A 23064-nucleotide genomic window follows, 5' to 3' on the forward strand; every position below is an offset into this window, starting at 1 on the left:
AAAGGGATGGCAACTTTAATTTCTGCCATCAGCACAGTCTGCAGTACCCCTGGACACAAGTCAGTCCAAGTCATCACTGCCACTTTTCAGCCTGCACTGATCACCTGCAACACCTCTGAAGGGGAGTTTGTGTCTGCCTTACTTTATTGCAACCTTCTCTTTGTGAGCTTTCGACTAGCAGTTGCCCTTGTACCTTGATTTATACCAACAAAACACGGCTTAAATCAGAAGTGTATTTGCCTTTAGTCTTAGTTTTACTAGTGATACTTAATGATGTTTAGACAGCAGGATGATGATCAAGGTATAAAAAAACCTAGACAGAATAAATTTAAGCCAACTATGAGGAGTTCCCGTCTGGCTATCTTCCAGGCCTGGATAGATACATCGCAGGAGCCATTTGCTTTGCAGTATATGGCTACTGTATATCTGGTAGTGAGGAGCATATGAAAGATAAGGGAATTAAACTTGGGGCTAATCGCCAGAGGTGGCTAGATGCTGAGGAGGGAGGGGCACGTTTCTACAGAGATTATCATCCAGCAGTGATTTTTCAAGATGCATGGTGATGCAATCTCACTAGCTGAGATTAAAATTTCACTCAATGACTTTTCACCAACCCTTACCAATACAGATTGGAATTAGCAAACCTCTACATTCAAAGGAAAAGTCAACTCACACAAATTACACATGATACACTTTTTAGCAAATTCCCACAATTAAAATAAATCAATGAAACTGCAGATAGTTGAGGTTTGCTTTTAATTTTGCATTAAATTGCCTGTTGTTTCATTAATATTCTATGCTTTTGACCAATGGGTCACAGAAATTCATTTTCTGAATTTAAGCGTCTGGGAAAGTATTGGTGACTCACGGATATATTTTGATTTATTACCTCTGCAGAACTACTAATTATAATGAATTCTGGAATATCCACTCAACCCGTATGTGTCTTTCCTTGACGTGTTCTGCTATAATGGGCCCATTTCACTGGTCCAAAACAAAATCAGTATCATAACTAGCAGCTCAAATTCTTTTAATTCATACAATAGATTCAGATCTCATTGACCCAGACAGCCAGAAAACACAGCCAGTCCTTGCCAGATGGTCAGAGAGGAACAAGCCTGTGTATCACCACGGGCATGCTTACTAACAGGAGTACTACAGATAAAATTAATAAACCCAACGATCTATTAAGTGCATAAATGTTCCTTAGTTCCATTGATTATGGAGTCACAGGTTTCTATAAACAAACAGTGCAGACCTCATTGTCATACCATATAACAACTTCTGTGCTGGATAGTGCACACAAACACCTTAAACAAGTTTCAACAAGTGAGGCTGAATCACTTGAGGAGAGCTGAAAGATCACAGGACTGAAACTTTGTCATACTGATTATCTAAAGCCACTGGAAAGAAATCCATGCATTTTAGTAAGCAGGCAAAGTAGGCTTTTCACCAAACAAAAGAAACTTTGTCTTTCTATTATGTGACAAATCCTAATTAGAATCAATGATATTTAATTGTTGGCCCAGATAAGGTTTTTTGCATAGTTGCACTTTCTTAAAATACAGATCTGATTGCTACTAGGGAAATATCTCCATCAGCTGTGCTCTACGATCGACCTTGAACAGGAATCGTGGCATTTCAGATGTTTACATCTGATCTCTTTGGGGTAATTTTGAAAGTGTAAACCACTAAAGAACATAGTAAAGAGCCAAAGCAATTTCATTTTGTGGGAATGTATTTATTGAAATGTACCAAAAGTACCCAGGGAGGCCTATTATCATTTTTGTCTTAAGCATGTGCTAGTTCATGACCAAAAGAAAGCATTCCATGAGGGAAAGGAGGGGGAAAGCATTCATAACAACTCTTTATACCAAAAAAGCTGCTTTATGAACAGATGGGGAATATTACATTTCAGTACCACAGGCAGCAAAACAGAACATAGAAAAAGAATTGCTTAGCATGATGACATCTCTCTAAACCATTCACTTGTGAACTTGAACTTTGTCATGATGTGTTAATCCTCTAGAGCTGAGCACTTGTGGGACAAAGTTGCTGTCCATCCTCATAAATGATGGTGGCAGGAATGAAAATGGTGAGCAAAGTACCAAACCAATATTAAAAAGACACTGGAAAATAAGTACTTTAAACAGTTCAAAGAATTATGGCAATCCAGTTGAACCCATTTACAGTGAACTCAGATGTAGTTAACAAAGTTGGCTCTCGGTATGTCAGTTGTCCGTAAGGGAAGGTGGTTTCAGCACCCCCTATCATCATAGCTCCCTACTATCCGCCTCCAATTCATCTTAGCAACTCACCTAGGCCCTAATATGTATCTCCATCACTGCCTCCACCAAAAGGGCACCCTGTTTCCACTCAGTCTTACTCAGAAATACAGAGGACATGTAGACAGCAATTCAATAGAAGAATGACTGTGAGAAATCAGCAGCAGTCTTAATGCTATTATAGCACCCCATTGTAGGAGCCTGCTTAGGACCTATCTACACTATGGTACAACCATGTCAGGGGATCCCATTACAACCTGGTTCCATTTTGTAGGATCGATGATATTTAAACCATGTCCATGAACCATGCTAAAGCCTTGCACAGTCCAAATCCTTTGGAAACATGCTTAAGTTCCCATTTATACTATAAAATGGAAAAGTGTAGTAACTGCATCAGTACTGTAAGCTGCTTTACTGACATGGTTGTGCTTGTTATACAGACAGGCTTTTAGCTTATGCCTAATGCCCACCCCAAATAATGAGACAAAGTATAGTGAAATAGAATGAAAACCACAAATTATTTCAATACTTCAGAATGTGCAAACTGCAACTCAGGTTCTAGAGAAGCTCCTGTTAAAGAGAATTTGTTCTGCACAAAGATAAACAAACAGACAGACAGACGATAGATTTCATTGTTACAGAATTCACTGTTCAGAATACTTTAGACTTGCCTTTTAATTAACAAATATACTGATACTTTAAAAATATCTTGGTCGGGAGGAATAAACAATCCTCTTCCAGAATGCTCCCATTTCCTTTCATTCCCAATTCAGACTGTCTCAAGCATAAAGTATTTAAGAAATTATATACTGGGGAAAGATATCCCCTAAAAGTCTTCTCCCCCAGCATTTTAAATATCACACATTCACCTCTGTGCTACTGCAACATGCAATATAGTTTTCAGAAACAAAAAATAAATATTTCCAGTGAAGGTTATTAGGTTGTTTGCAACATGGTTTTTGTTCCCATTTTTGGTTTTGGTAATAAGAATGTATCTTTTATTTAAATAGGAAAACAAATACCTACATTTTCCAGTCCTTCACTCCTCCACTTTTGTGGGGACCGCCACCTCTGATTCAAAAGGTTTATCACAGTCTGAGGCAGAACTTGTTTGTGGAAGCTTCTTGTTAGGGATTGACAATGCATCACTAAAACAAAGTTTGGGGTTTTGCTTTTGTTGTTTTTACTAATTCTCTTGAAACAGAAAAAAATGTTACCTGTCAGACAGGTAAGGTGGAGAAAGGACCAGAAGAGGTAACCGTAAATCAGAAGCTGTGCATTGGGAGTGCTGCAATCCTTCAATCACAGAGTAGCCCTGGCATTCTACTAAAATGGAGCATCACAATAAAGAAATTAAGGATGGAACAGTCCTCTCTGATAGAAGAGTGGGTGATACATTACATACCATACAAGCTGAAAAATGTAGACACATCAACGTGAGTTAGGGATGCAACGTGATCAGAGAGACCCATTCTGCCCTGAGTTCTGAATTTCCTGGGTGTTATGGATTCTTAACCCCTAGATTTTTTTAATCCATGCATGGAATTACCCACAGGGGCCTCGTATGCAAAGTCTTATGCATGTGCTTAATTTTATGTGCTTGAGTGGTCTCATTTAAATCAACTGAACTAAACAAGTGTGCAACTGATTGCAGATCATGCCCATGAGGAACCCCATTGAAGTCAATGGGACTGTTCATGTACATATAGTGTATTCTTTTAGGAATCTGCAGGATCAATGCCCTCACTTGTATTTCTTTAAACACTATGTTATACACATTCATTTCGCTATTAGCAGAAACAGTCTAAACTAAACTGGAATGCTGAAAAAAAATTTAAGGTTACCTGAACTTTAAATAAGGAGCTGTGATCAAAACCATTCTGAGCAGTTAACTTGCCTTTGGTTTGCAAAATATTTAACTAATGGAAAGTTATTCATGTGCACATACACAAAAAATATGGCAACTGTCCACTTCTTAACTATTCTATACAAACAATCAGATAGCTGTTCTATAAGATTTGATCTTCAACATTAGATTTTAAGACCCATATTCACAACTAAACCTTCATATTTGTCCTTCACTGTGCATACCACTGAATTTCACTCTGAACACTTGGGATAAATCAAAAGTGTCACATGTCTAGAAGGTTCTTTGCAATGGGCTAGAGCATTAATTCTTAATTAAAAGCTTAATCCCTAGCAAATGAGTTGTCAGTACTCTGAGCAGAAGCTGACAATTTTTGTTTGAGCTAAAACTTTAAGAGACGTATTTCACAGTATTATTAACTACTAATTTTTTACGTATTCCTTTTTAAAAAATGCTATCTATATTGTGGGGGGTCGCTTCTGTCTGTTTCTGGTGTAACAAACAGAAGCTGGGGGATACAAGCAGCATATCATAGTTGGGGCTTCAATTTATCCAAATGGCTTTTACTATTTATCTTTCTAGAAATGTATTAGACAGGTCTATCAATAAATGGAAAGCTGAAAAAGCTGTTTGGGGTTATTTTTCATCATTTATTCATGCCACTCCTGATACAACTTCAGCCATGAGCAAGCATTGCTCTCCAAGGGCAAGGTAAAGCTGGCAACCCACATAGAGACTGGAAGTTACAAGGAAATAGAAACCTCATTCCACAAATTCTTACTCACATGACTAGTCCTCAATTCTATCAAGCAGCCCACAGAAGTCAATGGAGCTACTCGCTTAAGTAAGACCTACTCACAAGACGAAGTGTTTGAAGGATTGGGCCCATTATCTGTTTTCATCATAAACTAATGGATACATCTAATTTCATTAAAGCTCCAGCCCAATTTTGTATATTCAGGTGGTTTGGATCCTGTGACAGGACCATAGGCAGTTGGATCCTAACGTTCTGATGCATATTCAGACATACCTCTGAACTGAACCCTCAAATATAAAACCAAATTCAGATAGAATTTGTAGCTCAACCCTAACTCTATAGTGAGCCAAATCCAAACTCCAAATCTAAGTCCTCTGAAATCTGGGAAGGTTTGAGTTTGAATCCAGATTCCAAACCCTATGTTCAGGAGCCATCAGATAACGGGTTTTTGTTTGGTCCATTAGAGAGAGAGACAGAACTTGGAACCAACTCTAGAACCAAATCCATAATTCATGATTTGAAGGTTTGTTTCAAGCTGATTTCTACTTTTATTTGACAAAAGCTTTATTGAAGCATTTGAAAATCAGGAAAACATTCCTCTAAAACACAGCACAAGGGAATGAAAAAACCCAACAACAAATATAAATTGGTGTACTGCTACCCACCCACTTTCTAAAGTGAAGTAATTATTTAAAAATATAGTACTGATGACAGAAAAAGTGTTGTTACTACTTGGAAATTCCATTTACATTTTTAGATACTTTAGATTCATGTTCTGAGTTACAGTGAAACAGAAAAGAAGCCTATTTGGACATGAATTTTCTACAGATTAAAGTCTTTAAAACAGAGAACAGCTTTTCAGGTAAACCGTTTCAAATACCTCCTTATGGGAAATGAAATTTAAAACACCACCAAATGGAAGATTCCTAAAGTGTGTTCTGTGATGTGAAACTGGGTTTCACAAATAACCTCCCTGAAGATGACAGTGCGGCATCTGGGACTTCTTTCTGTATTTTTATATATAGCATGGATAACTATATGTATATACTTTGCGGCTCAAGTCTGGGATTTTTAGATTACTTTAGAGAGTAAGGTGCCTATTGACAATGAATTTGGGCAACTAACTCCCTGGAAGTTCCTTTGAAAATCCCACCAAAACATCTAACACAAGTAATTGGGAGTAGTTGTAGTGTCTTACTAATTGTTCCGCTCTGTGGCTACATTATCTATTTCACAAACAAAACTGTGTTAAAAGAACATTATTTAGATTGCAATGTCAAGCTCCTGGAAGTTAGGAAATGCCAGGTTTACAGTAGCCTGGGCAACCTTAACGGTTGTCCCTTGCATGTCCATCCTGTGTGCTGAATGAGGCAGAGGCCCTGTGGAAAAAACAGTACATGATCGTATAATTGAAAATTGTATCAGTGCATATGCACATGGGGCAGGATTAACATTGCCTGGGCAACCATAAACCTGGCATTTCCGAACTTTCAAATGGTTGACTGTGTAACCTAAATAACGTTCTTTAAACCTTTTTTAATGTATAATTTCCTAATTTTTAAAAGGTATAAACAAACTCTAATATGTATGATTGTAACAAACCCTTCAATGAGGTTTGAATGCTGAAATGTCAGCAATGCAGCACCGACGTCAACCACTTGAACTACAGAACTAACTACATTAGCAGCAGAAGGATGCTATCACAGAGTTGGGGGTGAGCCACTGGCTACATGTGCTAGGTTCCTGGGCAGATCACAGGGAGCCTGAACTGATTCTCTCTCTTCTCCTGGGGAGGTAGGGTAAGCTCCTGCAGGATGTGGTACCCCCAGAGAGGGTATGTACTGCTGTCCATTCACCTTTGGGGAGTGGGCTCCCCGGCATTCCCAGAGCAGTGTCTGCTGTTGCTGTAGCTCCTGTGGCTTTGCTAGCAGCATGAGTCCAACTCTTAACAACATCTGTGTTCAGTTGTTATTTTGGCCCATTGACAACATTTTCCTCAGGAATGCAAGGACGAGACAGAAAAAGCAGTTTTTTAAACAGTTTACATTTCTGCCAAACTTGAACAGAGTTTCATGGGACAAAGAAAAGGAACATCTCTGGCCTGAGGGTTTTCTCCCTGCCAAATTTAAAAGTCCAGTGGAGGTCTTAGAACATCTCAGAAAAGGCTGCAGAAATCTTTTATAATGGAAAGTGTTAGATGACCTCAATATAGGGGCTGCTACCAAGCTCCCCCTATAATATAGATATCGTAGTATACATACTGAATGCATGGTATATGCTGTACATAATGTATATTGTATGCATGTAGGTACATTATTGGATCTCATTAGAAAATGGAAGAATTTCCATAAAGATTTTGCAAAAAATTGTTTCTGATTTTCATCAAAGTTTCATTTTATGGAAATTTTCTGAGCAGCTATTATTCAGACAAATACATAAATACACCATAGAAGAGGTTTCCTTGCATTTCATTTAGTAATCACTCAAGTGTTTTAGGATCTTAGTCTCTCTTCGTTAACATATCAACTGTTTTATGTGTTTGCTAGACTGATGTGTCATGTGATATATTCTGGAAGCCACGATATTTCTGATATTTAACAGATGTTCAGTTGATGTTGTTTCAGACCTGACAGGTGGCTATTACTGTTAATTTTATTTATTTAAATCACATCAAACATATTAGATAAAAAGGAAAATTCAACATTTTTGTAATTATCCTACACTTCAAAAATATTAACAACAGCAATAGCAGCCCATGGGACTATCCAGAAGGAAATAATGTCATGATTTATCAAGATGGCAGCTGTATTTACCAGCTTAAACAAGATTTGGTAATTGAAAAATCTACAATTTAAAGACCAAACTATGAATCATCAACTCAAATGTCACCTCCACCTTACTATATGGATGTGAAAACTGGAAACCCACCAAAAGGCACAGATATCTAAATGCATTCTAAAGCAAATGCCTCAGGAAAATATGAGGTATAAAAACTGAATGAATTTATAACAAATGCCAAGATTTGTCACAGAGTTCAATGACCTCTTATCACCAAAGATTTTCCACAGAAGACAACAAAGTGTCTGGGACAAGTGTTAAGAATGAAGCCAGAGCATCTGTCATGGTAGGCATGCCATTGGGCATCTGGAAAAACTTGAAAAAGGGACTGATTGAAAGAATCCCTCTGTCAAAAACTACTCAGAGAGGGAACACTTGTTGGACTTAACAACACAGAGGACAAAGAGCGATCCAAGACAGATAGGGATGGCAGAGCCTGGTTCATGCCCTTAGCAATGTCTGACAGCACGGGAAAGATTAATTTTCAGAGCAGTAGTGTGCTTGAGGATGGTTCAGGTGTTATTAAAAGCAGAAAGGCTGTATTTTGTTTCAAAGGGGGAGAGCACCTCAACTGTAGCTGTATCAAAATGTGAAGAGAGAGCCTGAAATTTCTAACTGCATACTTCTATTATTACATTAAGGTAAAATATTTAAGCTTATCATTTGCATAACACTGGCAGAAAGTTAATTAAATACCGTGCTTGGCCGCTGAACGTTTAAGTACAAAAAGCATCCACTGTAGGAGAAACACAGGGTACAAAATAAATTCACATGTACAGTAAAAGTCATTAAAAAGTCAGCATTTGCCAAGTGCTATTGTACAGTTACCACAGAACTTGCCTTTTCTAATATCGGAGGAAACTGGAAACCTCAAATACTGCTATGTGGCAACTGTTGGCAAACATTGCTGGGGGTTTTAATGGCAACCACAGGTATAATAGCCATTGGCATGTCAATATCAATTTTTGATTCAGTTGTCTCTCTACCCATCAAACCAGAATTTTTTTTATTCAGAAAAATTATTTTCTCCTAAATAAAAGTGAATAAAAGAGTACACCAGCCAAATTTGAATGTGAAACATTTACGTTTAGATAAAGGCAATCTACTGTCCTAATTGTAATGTCCTGGAAAGATTCTTTTGGTTTCCTAACCAGGTAATTGGCAAGTAACAACAGGAGCCCCTAAAAAATCCATCACAGATTTACATGTTAGGACAAAAAGAAAAGGAGTACTTGTGGCACCTTAGAGACTAACCAATTTATTTGAGCATGAGCTTTCGTGCTCAAATAGAAAGCTCATGCTCAAATAAATTGGTTAGTCTCTAAGGTGCCACAAGTACTCCTTTTCTTTTTGCGAATACAGACTAACACGGCTGTTCCTCTGAAACATGTTAGGACAGAATCCCACGGGAGTTCTAATTAGCCTTTGGAGAACGGAGTGTTAACAAACACTGAATGGAATTCCTTCTCCAAACACAATCAACAGTGGGAAAAATCCCTCCCGTGCATGAAGCATTCTCCAACTTTCAAAAAAAACATGTACTGGGATTTTTAGTAGCACTGAAAAAATGTACCGGAAAGGGACAGCCAACTCCAGTGCCTAATCTGAATGTGCTGTTCTATCAGTAGATCCAGCCAAATCTATACAGGAAGCCTAACTTACTGGGTAGTTCAGACAGGTGCAGAACAACTCACTGTACTGGCAGTAAGTCTAGTCAGGACCAGTCTGCAAGTTTCTTCCACTACACTCTAGTTTCATTGTATGATCACTTCATTATAGTCACACAGGTTTCAAAAAATAACTAGATAAATTCATGGAGGATAGGTCCATCAATGGCTATTAGCCAGGATGGGCAGGAATGGTGTCTTTAGCCTCTGTTTGCCAGAAGCTGGGAATGCGCGACAGGGGATGGATCACTTGATGATTATCTGTTCTGTTCATTCCCTCTGGGGCACCTGGCATTGGCCACTGTTGGAAGACAGGATACTGGGCTAGATGGACGTTTGGTCTGACCCAGCATGGCTGTTCTTATGTTCTTATGTAGACTTCTGTAACTGTTGCTTTCACTGTTTCATGGCTATTAGCTCTTGGTATGATAGTATAATTATATTCTGGGTTCCTGGGAATGAAATTCCCAGTGCATGTCACTAAGTTTGAATCTAACAAACACAATCATTCGCCACTCATCATATCTACTGTCAGCTGGTTGACTCATAGCATACACTACTTTTACTATATCTTTCAGAATCATAGCAGACTGCTTAGTCATAACCAGATGCTATCAGTGGCTACGTCATCTCGTCTTGAGATATGTTACACGCTACTCCAAACCTCTATTTCATCAACATAAAGAAACAAGCTCATCCCTGATATAAATCTATTTAATTCAGTGGAGGATTTTTTTCTTGGCCCTAACCTTACTTATGTAACCTTGTGCACTTAGATGCTTATAATCACTGGAAGATACAATATTGCAGGTTTAGCAGTTCCTTGATTTTTTTTCAGATGTATAACTTAGCATAGAATTATTAAAGGTTATTTGAAGGAAGGAAAACTGAATTCTCTAGTTCATCTTAACCTTAACAATTAATTATGGATCTGAGTCTGCATTAGTTCTGTTAGCACTGGCGTAATATAGCTTAGAAGCATCTTTGACCCTATATTGTGTTGATGGTACATTGAAAAGCAATGTCATTACAATACTAGGAGATTCCGTAAAATAGTCAAATATACCATATATTACATTGACAATGGACTCCAATAGATAGGTGCACAGAATATGGGATGATGAATGTACTGACCATGGCCTTTTCTGACACATGAATAAAAGGAGGATATTTCTCCATTGCAGACAATTGCTTGGTGCTAAGAACCATTATTTCACTGAAATGTTCATGCAGTATGATGTGGTTAGCTTATTGCCTGAGGGTTATTTCATTTCCTTCTCTTACTGTCTCTGGAATGCCCACTCCTTCTCTAAAAGGATCAGACTCATCCACAGCCTCTTCCTACCTCACTCCCTCCAGCACCTGGCACTGACAAAGTGCTGGATCCCTTAGTCTGACATGCCATCTGCAGTTGCCCTCTTTTATGGAGCTCTCTCCTTTTCTCACATTTCCTGCTCTTGCTCAGACCACAGTGGTGGCGTCAGGCTTCTCTTCTTCCATTCTTGGTGCTTCCATTCCCCCCCTTCCTTCCTCTTCCCATTCTTTATTCTCTTTTGAGCAAGACTCCAATTCACTCTTCTCTTCTCTTTTCTCCCTCTCCATGTTGCTGTAATCTACACCCACCAACTCCTCCTCCTCCCTCTGATTTTAGCTCCTGGCTTTCTCTCTTACTCTCCTCACAATCTCCCACACTCAGCTTCAGTGACTTCAGCTTTCATGTTGATGACTTGTGCAACCCATAGCTGCATGTCTCCTCGCCTTCACCTCTTAATTCAACCTGCATCCCAGGTCACCAAAAGGGCCATTCACTTGACTTGATCTTCACCCCACATGGCTCTCTCTCTCTCTGATCTCTCCATTGCTGACTTCCCTTTTTCTGACCATCACCTGGTCTCTTTCAGCATCACCTATCAGTGCCCTGCCCCCACATCGTGTCACTCAACCTTTCTGTGATGTCCAGTTCATCGGTGTTGAAGATTTTTCATCTGCTCTCAGTCCTCTCCTCCCTGCCTTCTCTTCCCTTTCTTCCGTTGTTATGGTTGTTGATTCTCTCCAATCCTCGCTCTCCACCCTTGACTCTTTGGGGTCTGCCGACTCCCAGCCCTGGCTCACCCTCAACACCCACTTCTTCTGTTCCTGCTCTCATGCTGCTGAGCACCTCTGGAAGAAATCCCATGACCAGGTTGACTTCCTCTGCTACAAATTCATTCTCCCCCTTTCAGTTCTGCCATCTTGCTAGTTCAACATCTAGCTTCACTGAATCCCATGCCCATGATTTCAGTCACCTTTTTGACACTTTAGAATCACTCCTCAAACCCTTCCCTCCTGCCTCAACTTCTCTCTCAACACAGGATCTTGTCAATTTATTTCAAGAGAAAATTGACAAAATATGATGTGACCTCCCCCCTCTCCTCAACTCACCTTCCTTTCCCCCTTTCCTCCTCATTGCCTGCACTCCCTCAGCTTTCTGTGGGGGTTCCACAGAGCTCTGTTCCTGGTCCCCCTCACTTTTCCCTCCATGTTTTATTTCTCCACAAACATAAATGTGCTGATGACTCAGAGATCTACCTCTCTACTCCAGGCGTTTCACCTTCTGTCCAAGTTAAAATCTTGGCCTGTCTCTGACATTCCTTGTGGATGTCTAGCCATCAGCTCAAGAGCAACATGACTAAAACAGAGCTCTTACTCTTCCTCCTTTCTTTCCCCCAAACCCTCCACACCACCTCTGTTCTTGGTCACTTCACTCTGGACAACTCTGCTATCCTGCCTTTCACACAGGCCTACAACCTGCCTGTTACCTTTGACCCAGACTTCTCTCTAAGTCTTCATATCCAGGCTATATCTAATCCTTGCAGATTCTTTCCACATAGTGTCTGTTAGCTATGACCTTACTTATCCATCCACACACCTAAAGCTTTCATTTAAGCTCTCATCATCTCAATTCTCAATTGCTGCAACATCCTTTTCTCTAGCCTTGAAAAATGCAATCTTGCCCCACTCACATCCATTCAGGATGCAGCTGCAAAGATCATTTGACTGAGCACAGGAGAACAGCACCTTCTCTATTAACTAAAATAAGTTGAGACATGGTATGTTTGTCTCTAAAATTAATCAGGCATAATTCAAAACACCTGCAATTATACATTAATGCATAGGGCAGAAATCCTGTAAATCGGAAAGCACCAACTTAAAAAAAAAACCCAAAAACATGTCTCCATTTTGCCTACTCTCTTCCGTAAGTGATAACTGTGCTTTGTGTTGCCACATTATATGTCATGCTTCCAGTGACATAGAAGAATATGCTATATACACAGAGTGCTCAGGTTCAGGAACATTTGCTATACACAATCATCTTAAGGTAAAAGAAATGCTATTCATTTTAAGTTTGAAAAAAAATTTCTGCAATGCAGCAAATCCTTCCTGTTGTCCTTTGGGTTACATTGTGCTTGTAAAACATTAATTCATTTTTAGCGTTTCTGATAGGTGTGACATAAATATTGCATCTTTTAGTCACAATGAAAAGTTCAGGCACCTTACAATGACAAAAAAGCACTAACTAGTCTTACAAATGTTTTCATTACACCCTGTAAGGTTTTTACTGGTTTTCACAATGTTAAGTGAAGAATTCCTCTCCACGTATTACAGCCACAAACAATTACTTGGAAGCAGACTGACAATAGCTTCCTTGGATTGATTTATGTTCCACATGATATAGAGAAAACCCAGTAAGTTCCTTCTAGTAGAATACCCATCAGCAGTTATTCCTAGAAAATATATGTTCTTTTGTTGTGAGGTGTTACGCTGGAAGTTGGGAGACACCTCACTGACGCTGGGAGGCATAACAGTTGCCTTCCATGCATGCTAGATGAGGGAAAAATTAACTGTCCTTTTGTTTCAAGATATCTGAAAAATTAGAAGCCACCACCCAAAACATAGGACACACATAAGGCTGCTCAGGAATCTGATCTATGATGTCAGAAGGGTTTCACTGTGGGTTGAATGTAAATACAAGTATGGGGGATTGATTTGCCTGCAGCTGTGTGTCTCTAAGAGGGAGAAGGAGCACACAGAGCAGCACCAAGGTAGCCCCAGACGCAACCCGAAAAGCACTGGTAGAGTGACCCTGCGAAAACCCCTGGAGAGAATGCTTTTTGAGTAGAGTGCCGGCTGAAAGATACGTAGAACTGTCAGGGAAAAAGCTATCTCCTATTGCTTGAGTCCTACTATGTTCAGGGAAACAGGATTTTTGTACATGCTTCATAAACACACAGGATTGCATCAGAGAAATACCTGACTCCATCATCTATTTCTCCCCCTAACAGAAACAACCACCAAGATCTTGCATATTGGCTAACTGCTCATGGAAAAAGTGTTAACCTAAGGCAAGACAATTTAATTACAACCAGTAATAAATATGCCACAGTACTTATCATGCAGGCAAGTTCACACTCTCATGGCATCTACTCCTTGCTTTATGAAAGTCTCATATGTCTTTCTCAGGTTGGATTCAGAAATAATTCAGATAGGCAGAAAAAGTTATTTCTGGTCAAATGTAAAGAGTTGATATTAGAGAACACCTCTCCCTAACTGTGTAGGTGGAAATATGGGCAGTCATTCATTCATTCTAATTTTTTTTAAATTCTGTCCACCAGCAGAAATTAGTGCAGAATTAAACCTTATCTAAACTTTCATAAGCAGTGAACTGTACTTCTACCCGACAGGATCTGTCACTTTAGACTTACCGTGCATTTGTTTGGCTTCTCTCCTGAATGAACTCTCATGTGAATCAGCAGTTTGTAACGGGCATTAAATGGCTTGTATCTTCGAGGGCATCCTGCCCAAAAACAAGTGAAGTCCTCTCCCTTTCTCTGATCTATATGAACCTTTTCTATGTGCCGCACAAGTTCCTCTTGCTGGTCATACAGAGCACTGCAATCTATCCAGCGACAGCAGTGTTTACCATTGAAATCATCTAATTCACCATCCTCATCCAACAGAGGGCCCTGGGCAGAGGAAGGCAAGGCAAGTTGATGGGAATGGTTTATGAGGTCATGCTGATGTCGGTGCTGATGTGCATGGTAAGGGGGTGGTGGACCTTGTGGTGGAGGAGGTGGTAGAGGGGGAGGAGGAGGCATGTCAATTGTGCTGCCTGAAAAATCATCCACACGTTCACTTTTTAACATGCTTATTGGCTGGCTGTCTATCAGAGGTATACCTTGTTGAACCACCATGTTGTTCATGACTGCCGACTGCAAGCTACTTTGTTCCAACTGCTGCATCCGCTGGTATTCCACAGTCCCATTTTCACCATAACCTGGGAGGGTGATGTTGCTGTTAGCCACAAGAAGACCTTTCTGAGTGTTTGGAATAGAGCAAGGCTGGGGAATACAGCTTCCTCTTACTCCCAAGAAATGCCCATAGACCTCAGGCTGTGGGGATATGTTTGCTGGTGATGTTCTTGAACCGTTGATGTAGGCAACCAGAGAGGTTGGGGATGTACGGATGATTGTATTGAAGTCAATCCCAATGCCATCAGACAATGGAGACAAAGAGAGGGCTCTTTTTTTGGAGCGGGCTGAATGAGATCTGTTTGAAGAATGGCGAGGGCTCGGGTAAGGGGAATGGTTATTTTCCATACCAAACAAGTAAGAAGGTAATGAGTTAGATACACTGTTGTTGGACATGGATGTTCCAGGTGGTATACTCAGTATGTCTCCTAGCTCACTGCCATTTTGGGATCCTTGGTTGGAAGGAAGGGAAGGAAGAATCCTGTACCCATGAGACCACTCATGTTTCACACTCAGCGTTGACTGACTTTCTGACAGGCTTAATGTTGTAGAGGCCAGAGACTCACGTGACATGAGGGACCTGGAATAAAGGCAGGAAAAAGAAAGGCAGGGGTTTAGAAAGTCACCTTAAAAGTTCGGTTCATAAATTTATATATTACTAATGTACTGGTTCTTCTATCTTCTCTCTGTAGGCATAGTCTCACAAAGTGTCATAGCAGGGCCAATATTTTAAAAAGTGCTCTCTAATTTTATGTTTTCAAAGGTTTGCCTGCTCAGTTACTACACCTGCAGGCACACACAGTCACTGCATGCATACACTGGGCAGTTGAGAAGCCAACTGAAAATCTGTAAAGCACTTTAAGAGTCTTGGGTGAAAGTTACTCTATACGCCCCTGGATCCTGCACCACTGAAGTCAAAGGAACTTTGTCATTGACTTCAATGGAAGCACAAGCAGGCCCTGAGTGCAAAACATTATGCTTCCACTTCTTATTAAACAGATATTAACTTCTGTTGAGTTGACCTGCCTATCCATCCATTTTGGTGGCAGGTATTGGTGGGAAAAGTTGGAAGCCGATGAATAAGCAGAGAAATAGGTATTAAACTCAAAGGAAATTATAGACTGTAATGGAGGCAAGCTGGTAAATATCATTCTTCTTTAAAGATATAGCTCAAAGTTAAAATGCAGATAATATCTAACTGTACAAAATCACAGTAAGTGAATTAAAATAAAGAAGAGCAACAATTTGAGGAGTTTTAGTTTTGTTTTTATGATGTTTCCACAGCTAAGTCAGAAAAAGTGTTTCAGAAATTCTCACCTTCCCAATCTTGTCAAGTAAATTCTTCCCAGAAATATCAGGAAATTTGCTTATACCTGGGATTTCTTAAGTGTAACCCTAACATCTTAAGCCAATAATGGCGCTGGTTTCCTCAAAGAGGCAGGAAGAGGAGAGGCAGGATGGGGCTACAATTCCCAGCTCCAGCACAGACTTCCTGGGTGACTTTAGGCAAGTCACTTAATCTCTCTGGGCTTCGGTTCCCCATCTGTACCATGGGGACAATAGAACTTCTCACTTTGAGGATGTTAGGAGGATAAATTCATTAATATTTGTGAAGTACTCAAAGAGAGATGAGGTGATGGGGGCCTTATAAGTACCTAGACATACAGGCAGATATCATTGGTTAAGATAGTTATAGCATGTGGGTTCAAGTTAAATTGCTGGATTTGTTGCTTTCATTGCACATTTTGTGTTTTTAAGAAGCACAGAGTTTTGATTAAGGCACTGGACCAGTACTCAGGAGATCTGGCTTCTACTCCCAGTTCTGCCACTCACTTCTTGTGTGACTGTGTGCAAGTTACTTAGTCTCTCTGAGTCTCAGTTCCCCCTCTGGAAAATTAGAATAATAGCTTATCTACTGCACAAGGCAGAGGCTAAATTAATTAAAACTTGCAAGGGGAGAGGGGGGGCGTTTACAGGCTGTGATGAACACCATAATAAAACTACTAAATAATTTAAAAAATTGTCAGAGCACTTAGCCCCTGGGATAAGCATTTCTTTCTGTATTTTAATCTAAAGAACTATGCCTACCTGGATGTTATGCACATATACTGCCATAAACAATTGGTTAATATTATTTTACTATGTACTTTTATTGTTCAAAAATTACAGTAAGAAAACAAAAACAAAAAGAGAAATAAACCTCATCTTATATTTGCATATATTCCAGATATTGCTATGGCAGGCAGTACCAGGTGGAGCTATTACACATAGTCTTCCAAGTTCTTGTTCTCAGAGTACAAGCAAGTTTTGACTCTTGGGAAGACATGCTGCGTTGCCGTTCAGTTTGGGTTATGCACAGTCTTTATGTAGATACAGTTTCAAGAGAGAGGGAGCAGTGCAAGCAGCAGGAGAGATTGTTCTCTGCCTTGGTATCTGATTAGAGTCAATTCTTGAGGAAGAGTTCAGCCCTAGGAACCAGGCATTGGTGTTGGGCTGAGATTGCCCTGCATGCTTTTTGACCATCTCATCTCAGAACTGAGGTATGTGTGTAATTAAAGAAAATTACAGTTAGAGTATACCCAGACTCCGCATCTCTGATCTTTCCTCCTCTGGGAAATCAATTTACAAGGCCCCAGAATTCTGCTATTATTTGGTAGAGGTATAACACTAATGTCATAATGGGACAATGGTGTCAGCAGTAGGGGCAACACTCAATACAAAGCCAAAATTCCAGCTTTAGTTGTACCGGTACTGAATGTATGTGAAAAAGATATAGATACAGATATATAGTTCACAGTTTTGCTATCAGTTTTGATTAAGGCCAAATCCTAATCCCATTTAAATCAATAAGATTCTTATCACTGGATTCAGCGTGAGCAAGAGCAGACTCTAAACAATGGCTGGTGTGATATTTCCAGTGAACGAGGTAATGTTTACCAAAGATTACACAAATGATGCAATTGTATGCTGGCTGTCCTTGACATGATTCTCTTTGATACTACAACTTTTCACCTCTGAGATTGGTATAACTTTTGATCAGATTAGTAAAGTTTGAAGAGTGTATGAAACACTAGGCAAGAGAAACATAGATGGCTTTTGACACTCAATTCTACACAGTTATGTGGTTTACAGCTGAAAAATCCTCACTGTGTTTGTTTCTACTGAAACACTCTCCTTAACCCAGGAGGCAGGGCCTATGTGAGTTCTCCTGTTGCTTAACATAACAAGCATTTTACAGTGGTCAGGAGTCAATTGATCAAAAGCATCAGCTAACAGTAATTTGGGCTCATTGAGGGCTATACTATATCACAAGGACAAACCACTCCAGGAGCCTCTCAGGAAAGAAGCAAAAAGAAAAGGAGTATTTGTGGCACCTTAGAGTCTAACCAATTTATTTGAGCATAAGCTTTCGTGAGCTACAGCTCACTTCAGGGAGTCATAATTGCCTCCCTGCTCCAAGGAGATAGTAAATTGCCGCTCCCAGGGACTATCTTAGCTCTGCTAGCTGATGTGCTTTGTTCGAGTAGGAGGTGGAGCTACCTATTCACAGCCACTCCTCAGCCAGCGGTTCCAGAGTGGGGAGTAAATGGCTGTGCAGCATCCCGAAGTTGCTTCTGCATGCCTGGTCCCAAGGTCCAGTAGTCAGCACACTCATGTAAGGGGAGAACTCTTGCTTTTGTTTAGGCACCTGGAAGGGCAAAAGTTCTAGGCTGCAGTGTGGCCCTGAATACTACTATGCTCTGGCCCTAAACAGAGATGTACTTACCGCTGCAAGTAAAGTGTAATAACATTTGATTTTTACATGGTAGGTTGAGTATTTCTCTAGAAAATAAAATTGGGGATTTTTTAGTTTAATTCATTTGGCATGGCTATTGCTCCTTTACGAACAAACCGAAACATGTGCGTCCGGCTCAGGCTCATTCAGAAAGATATTGAACTGGTTTAAATGCAAGTGGATGCTCCTGCTAATTTTTTTTTTTAAGTTGCACTTTATAAAATTAAACTAGTTGTGGCCAGACTGTCAAGTGTTCAGTGTTCACAATTAGAAGCAGATTGTCAGCAACCAAAATGCTGAACTCATTTGAAAATCTGTCCCACGCTGATGAGTAAATACTTACAGGGGACACTATATGTACTAGTGTAAAGACGGAGGTTCTGACATAGTTATGTAACACAGAGAGCCAGATCCTCAGCTGGTGTAAATTGGCACAGCTTCATTTACTTCAGTTTAGACCAATTGAGGATTTGGATCAGAATCTTTTAAGTTTACCGACAAGGCATTTCTATTTATGAATATAATTACTCATTCTCTCTATAATTTGAAATGCAACAGTGCTGCAATATGAACTGCTGATTTGAACCTTAGAAGTAAACATGAAACAAGTGTGAAAATCTTGTTTTCCTTTACTCATGTATGATCACCTAAGTTCAGCATTCTTTGTTTCCCCTGAAAGAATTCCCTGCACTTCCTAGGTCCCAGTCCTGCTCCCATTGGGAAAATCAAAATGAAACATTTAGTTTTGGACCCTTTCAACATCAATTTGCACCAGGCAGAGCTGCCAGAGTGTACTATGGCATTGTGGGGCATCACAAGGGATATAGGCCAGCCCAACTCATACAGAAGAATGGGGTCACGAGGCCCCCAATTACAACACACACATACGACACTGCCGCAGCTCAGGCAGATGCGGTTTAGTGTTGAACCAACCCAAAATGAAACGTTTCAACTTCTCTGAATTGAAACTTTTTGGAACAAGTTTCAATATTTTGACTTTTCACTCCAATGCAGGACAAAAACAAATGTTAAAATATTGGAATTTCCTGTGGGATCCATTGGTGTTAGTTACTGCCATGTTATTAAAAGGAGAAATACAGGACCTTGAATTCTGACAGGCTGATGATTTCAGTTAATCTTTAGCAAATGTCTCCTTAAAATGAAATCACCCAAGTGAATTACAATTCGGCAAAAGAAGAGCCTAAAAATGGATACGTGGAAGGCACAGCTTAAACTCAATAAAAGTGACACATTTAAATATCTGAGAATATACATATACAACACACATATATGTGGCTTTAACTGTAACTACATTATGACTGCTGTCACACTAATCATGATGGCTTTTGGCTCAGAGGCATGGCCTTGGATATGAATGGCTCACAGTGACACACACTGGATGAGCAGTTAATTTGCAAGTCAGCAAACATATGGAGGCCCTACAGGCACAATCTTCAGTGGTAAAATGATGGAAATCCCCTCTTCACAATATAGCTTACAAATAGACTAAAACAAGGTTTCAGCCTAGCCAAATACTAGTATTGTTTTTAACCATTTCAAGATAACTCCTGAACTTGCAGTGAAGTAATGAGATACAGTACAAGATATTTTAAAAAACAGTAACAGTTGCATTTTGTAAATAAAAAAAAATACATTTCAGCACTGAACACAATGGTTAGACACACTGACAAAAATTCTTAAAAGCACCTAAGTCACTTAGGAGCTTAAGTCTAATTTTCAAAAGTTCCTAAATGACTTGGGTGTTATTGAAAATGGGACAACTTCCTCTGTCACTTAGGCACTTTTGAAAATTCTACCAAGTGTTTATACAACTAGTCTGTCAGGGACATGCTATATTAGTAATAAGGTGGTCTATACAACAGTTCTTTTCTTTCCTTAATGTCTATGATTCTATAATATTTTCATTCGCAATGTCAATAGCCATATTTTAGTTTACAAATTCATGGAGACACTGCACCATGAGTTTGACATTAGTATAATTTGGTAAGCACTGGCACAACATACAAAGCTCTGTACCAGACATAAAATACAGTGAAACCCTGCACCAATAGGATTTATTGTTAGGAGTTTTGCTGTTTTCATCCCACAACTCACCTACTGAGCCATAATTTTTTCATTGTAAAAAAAGTAATTTTTTTGCAGTTATGAAAGTCTTCATCCAGTAAAAGAACGACAAAGCATGGAAGCTTTGGACCAAGTTCTGCTGTTAAGTTTGGTCTATACCTAGAAGCTATATGGGCATAGCTATGTTGGTCTGGAGTGTGAAACAAAACCCACACCCCTGACCAACAAAGATATGCCAACAAAACCCCCAGTACAGATGCAGATATGTTGATGGAGGAGTGCTTCTGTCGACATAGTTAATGTCACTCAGGGAGGCAGGGATCCCACCCCAACAGAAAAATTCCTTCTGTCACTGTAGGCTGCAGCTACACCAGGGGACTATACTGGCAAAGCTATGCCACCATAGACTCTGTAGTGTAGACGTAGCCTTAGTTACAGTGGTGTAAATCCAGACTAGCATCACTGATATAATGGATCAGAGTAACTCCATTTAAACACAACCTGTTCTGATGAGTGTAAGTACTTAAATGACAGAAAAATTAATATGCTCTTTTGTAATACTGAAGAGAAGAAATGTAACTCAGGACCTTGTATCTGATGGAGGTATATTCAGGTTTGAAGCATTCATAGCCCTCTGTAAGCTAGGACTGATCTGGTTGCATGCTGTTGAGACCTGGTTTGCAGGAGGTGATATAGGACCCAGTCGCTGAACCATCATGGGACTGCTGGTGACAACTAGATTGTTGCAGCTGCCTTTTCCAATGGACTTGCCCCGAGGCCCACAGCCAAGACCTCCTAAAAATAAATCAAACAGATTAGTTTTCATGTCCCTTTTACACATGACAAGAACAGAGAATTCACAATTATGTTGCACCCATTTCTATGGTACCAGTGAGGAGAAATTATTGGAACTGAGCATCCTTAATAGGGAAGTAAGATGACTGAGGGCCCTATAATTTTCTGCAAATATATAAAGCGATGTTCTAAAATGGAATCAATTATGCATGCTAATCAAACAAGGACAGAATGAGAACGAACAGGCTTGAATAGCAAGAGGGACCACCTAGGTTCAATATTGGGGAAACCACTTTAAGAACAATCTGGGTAAAGAGCAAGCTTCTGAAGAAGGTTACACAATCACTTTCACAGTGTTATTCAAAGTGAGATAAGACTCCCAGGAATAGCTGAGCCATAATTAGGGAACGGTTTGAGTCCATCCCCGCAGAGCTCTGGGGGTCTGCTCACATGCATACCCTGCATCCATAATCCTGCTGGGAGAGGCACTGCTCCCAGATCTGGAGACCCACTGCACCGCTAGTATCATTAGCTATATGAAAGGACTGGGCATAAAGGCAGACCCATAACTCCTTAGCCCACACAGACAGCAGAGGTGTAGAGGAGAGTGCATGTTGTATTCGCTGCAAAGTGGGACAGACCTGCGGCTGCAGCCTGCAGTCCAATGGAAGTTTGGAGCCCTGAGAGAAATTCTATGAGAGTCAGAGTTTCTCTTAGGGCTCCCACTGTAGAGCAGAACTTCCCAGAGCTCCCTCTTACCACACAGACATAGCTAGTTCTTTAAAAGCCTTTCATCTATATTGCCATGATTCAAATTGATGGACTATTATACAGCAGTATGGGAAACTATCAAGAGTGTAGGCAAGTGGGACATAACCACAAAACATTCAGAATATTTTGTGTCCTAAAGATAATGATTTAAGACTACCGAAGGGAAGTTTAACAGCTCACTTTTGTTCATAGAAGAGAAGATGAATGAGTTTAAATATGTCAAGTACATGAAAGGCAGATGATATAAAGTAAATGATTCCACTGACATTATGGTTAGGTATAAGTACTAAAATTATTTATATCTCTATTTGTTCTTTGTTCCAAATCCTCCCCAAGCCAGAAAGGAGAACACAGGGTGAACACGATGAGAAGTCCCTTACTACTGATTTAAATTATTCTCTACCTTCTGTCTATGAGTTCTAGCTATAACTATGATGTATATTTCTTATTAAGAGTGCTCAGGGGGTTTTGAACTTCACAAAAAGGCATGTTAAGGCATTCATAGCAAAGGCAGGCTTAGGAAAAAAATCCATACCCTTCAATCTCCTCCTGATCAAACTAGATTCCCTTTAAAACTGGGAGGAAATAATCAAAGCAAACTCATTCAAGAAACTCCACATGATGTGGCAAACATTTCAAAAAAGAGTGAGTAAGGTTTATTTATGTCAGTTTCACAGTTCTACACTTCTTTTTAAACTGTTGCCTTTCTCTTTATCTGAGTAATAATGATGGAAATAGCTTACATTTACACAGGGTCTTTTATCCTTAAGGATCCTAATGTGCTGTATAAACCTAAACTAATGCACAAATCTTACATAGTAAGCACATCACCTTCCACCAAAATGCAGAGTGAGTGAGAGAGAAATGTGACAGCCATTTAAGCAGACACACTGTATCAATACTATACTATTTAGAAAGGGAAGTGAAGAATATTGT

The 23064-nt window shown here is 39.7% G+C and overlaps 1 protein-coding gene across 1 annotated transcript in view; it reads right to left on the reverse strand.

Moving 5' to 3' along the window:
• GLIS3 (GLIS family zinc finger 3) overlaps window positions 1-23064 on the reverse strand; it is a 267685-nt gene that overhangs the window by 188812 nt on the left and 55809 nt on the right. Inside the window, exons 3-4 of the mRNA XM_073345244.1 lie at window positions 21150-21357; window positions 14157-15282 (exon numbers count right to left, since the gene is read on the reverse strand). Coding sequence (XP_073201345.1) covers window positions 14157-15282; window positions 21150-21357 — 1334 coding nt within the window. The remainder of the gene's footprint in view (window positions 1-14156; window positions 15283-21149; window positions 21358-23064) is intronic.

This window comes from Lepidochelys kempii, chromosome 5 (assembly GCF_965140285.1).
Source record: "Lepidochelys kempii isolate rLepKem1 chromosome 5, rLepKem1.hap1, whole genome shotgun sequence".
NCBI lineage: Eukaryota > Metazoa > Chordata > Testudines > Cheloniidae > Lepidochelys > Lepidochelys kempii.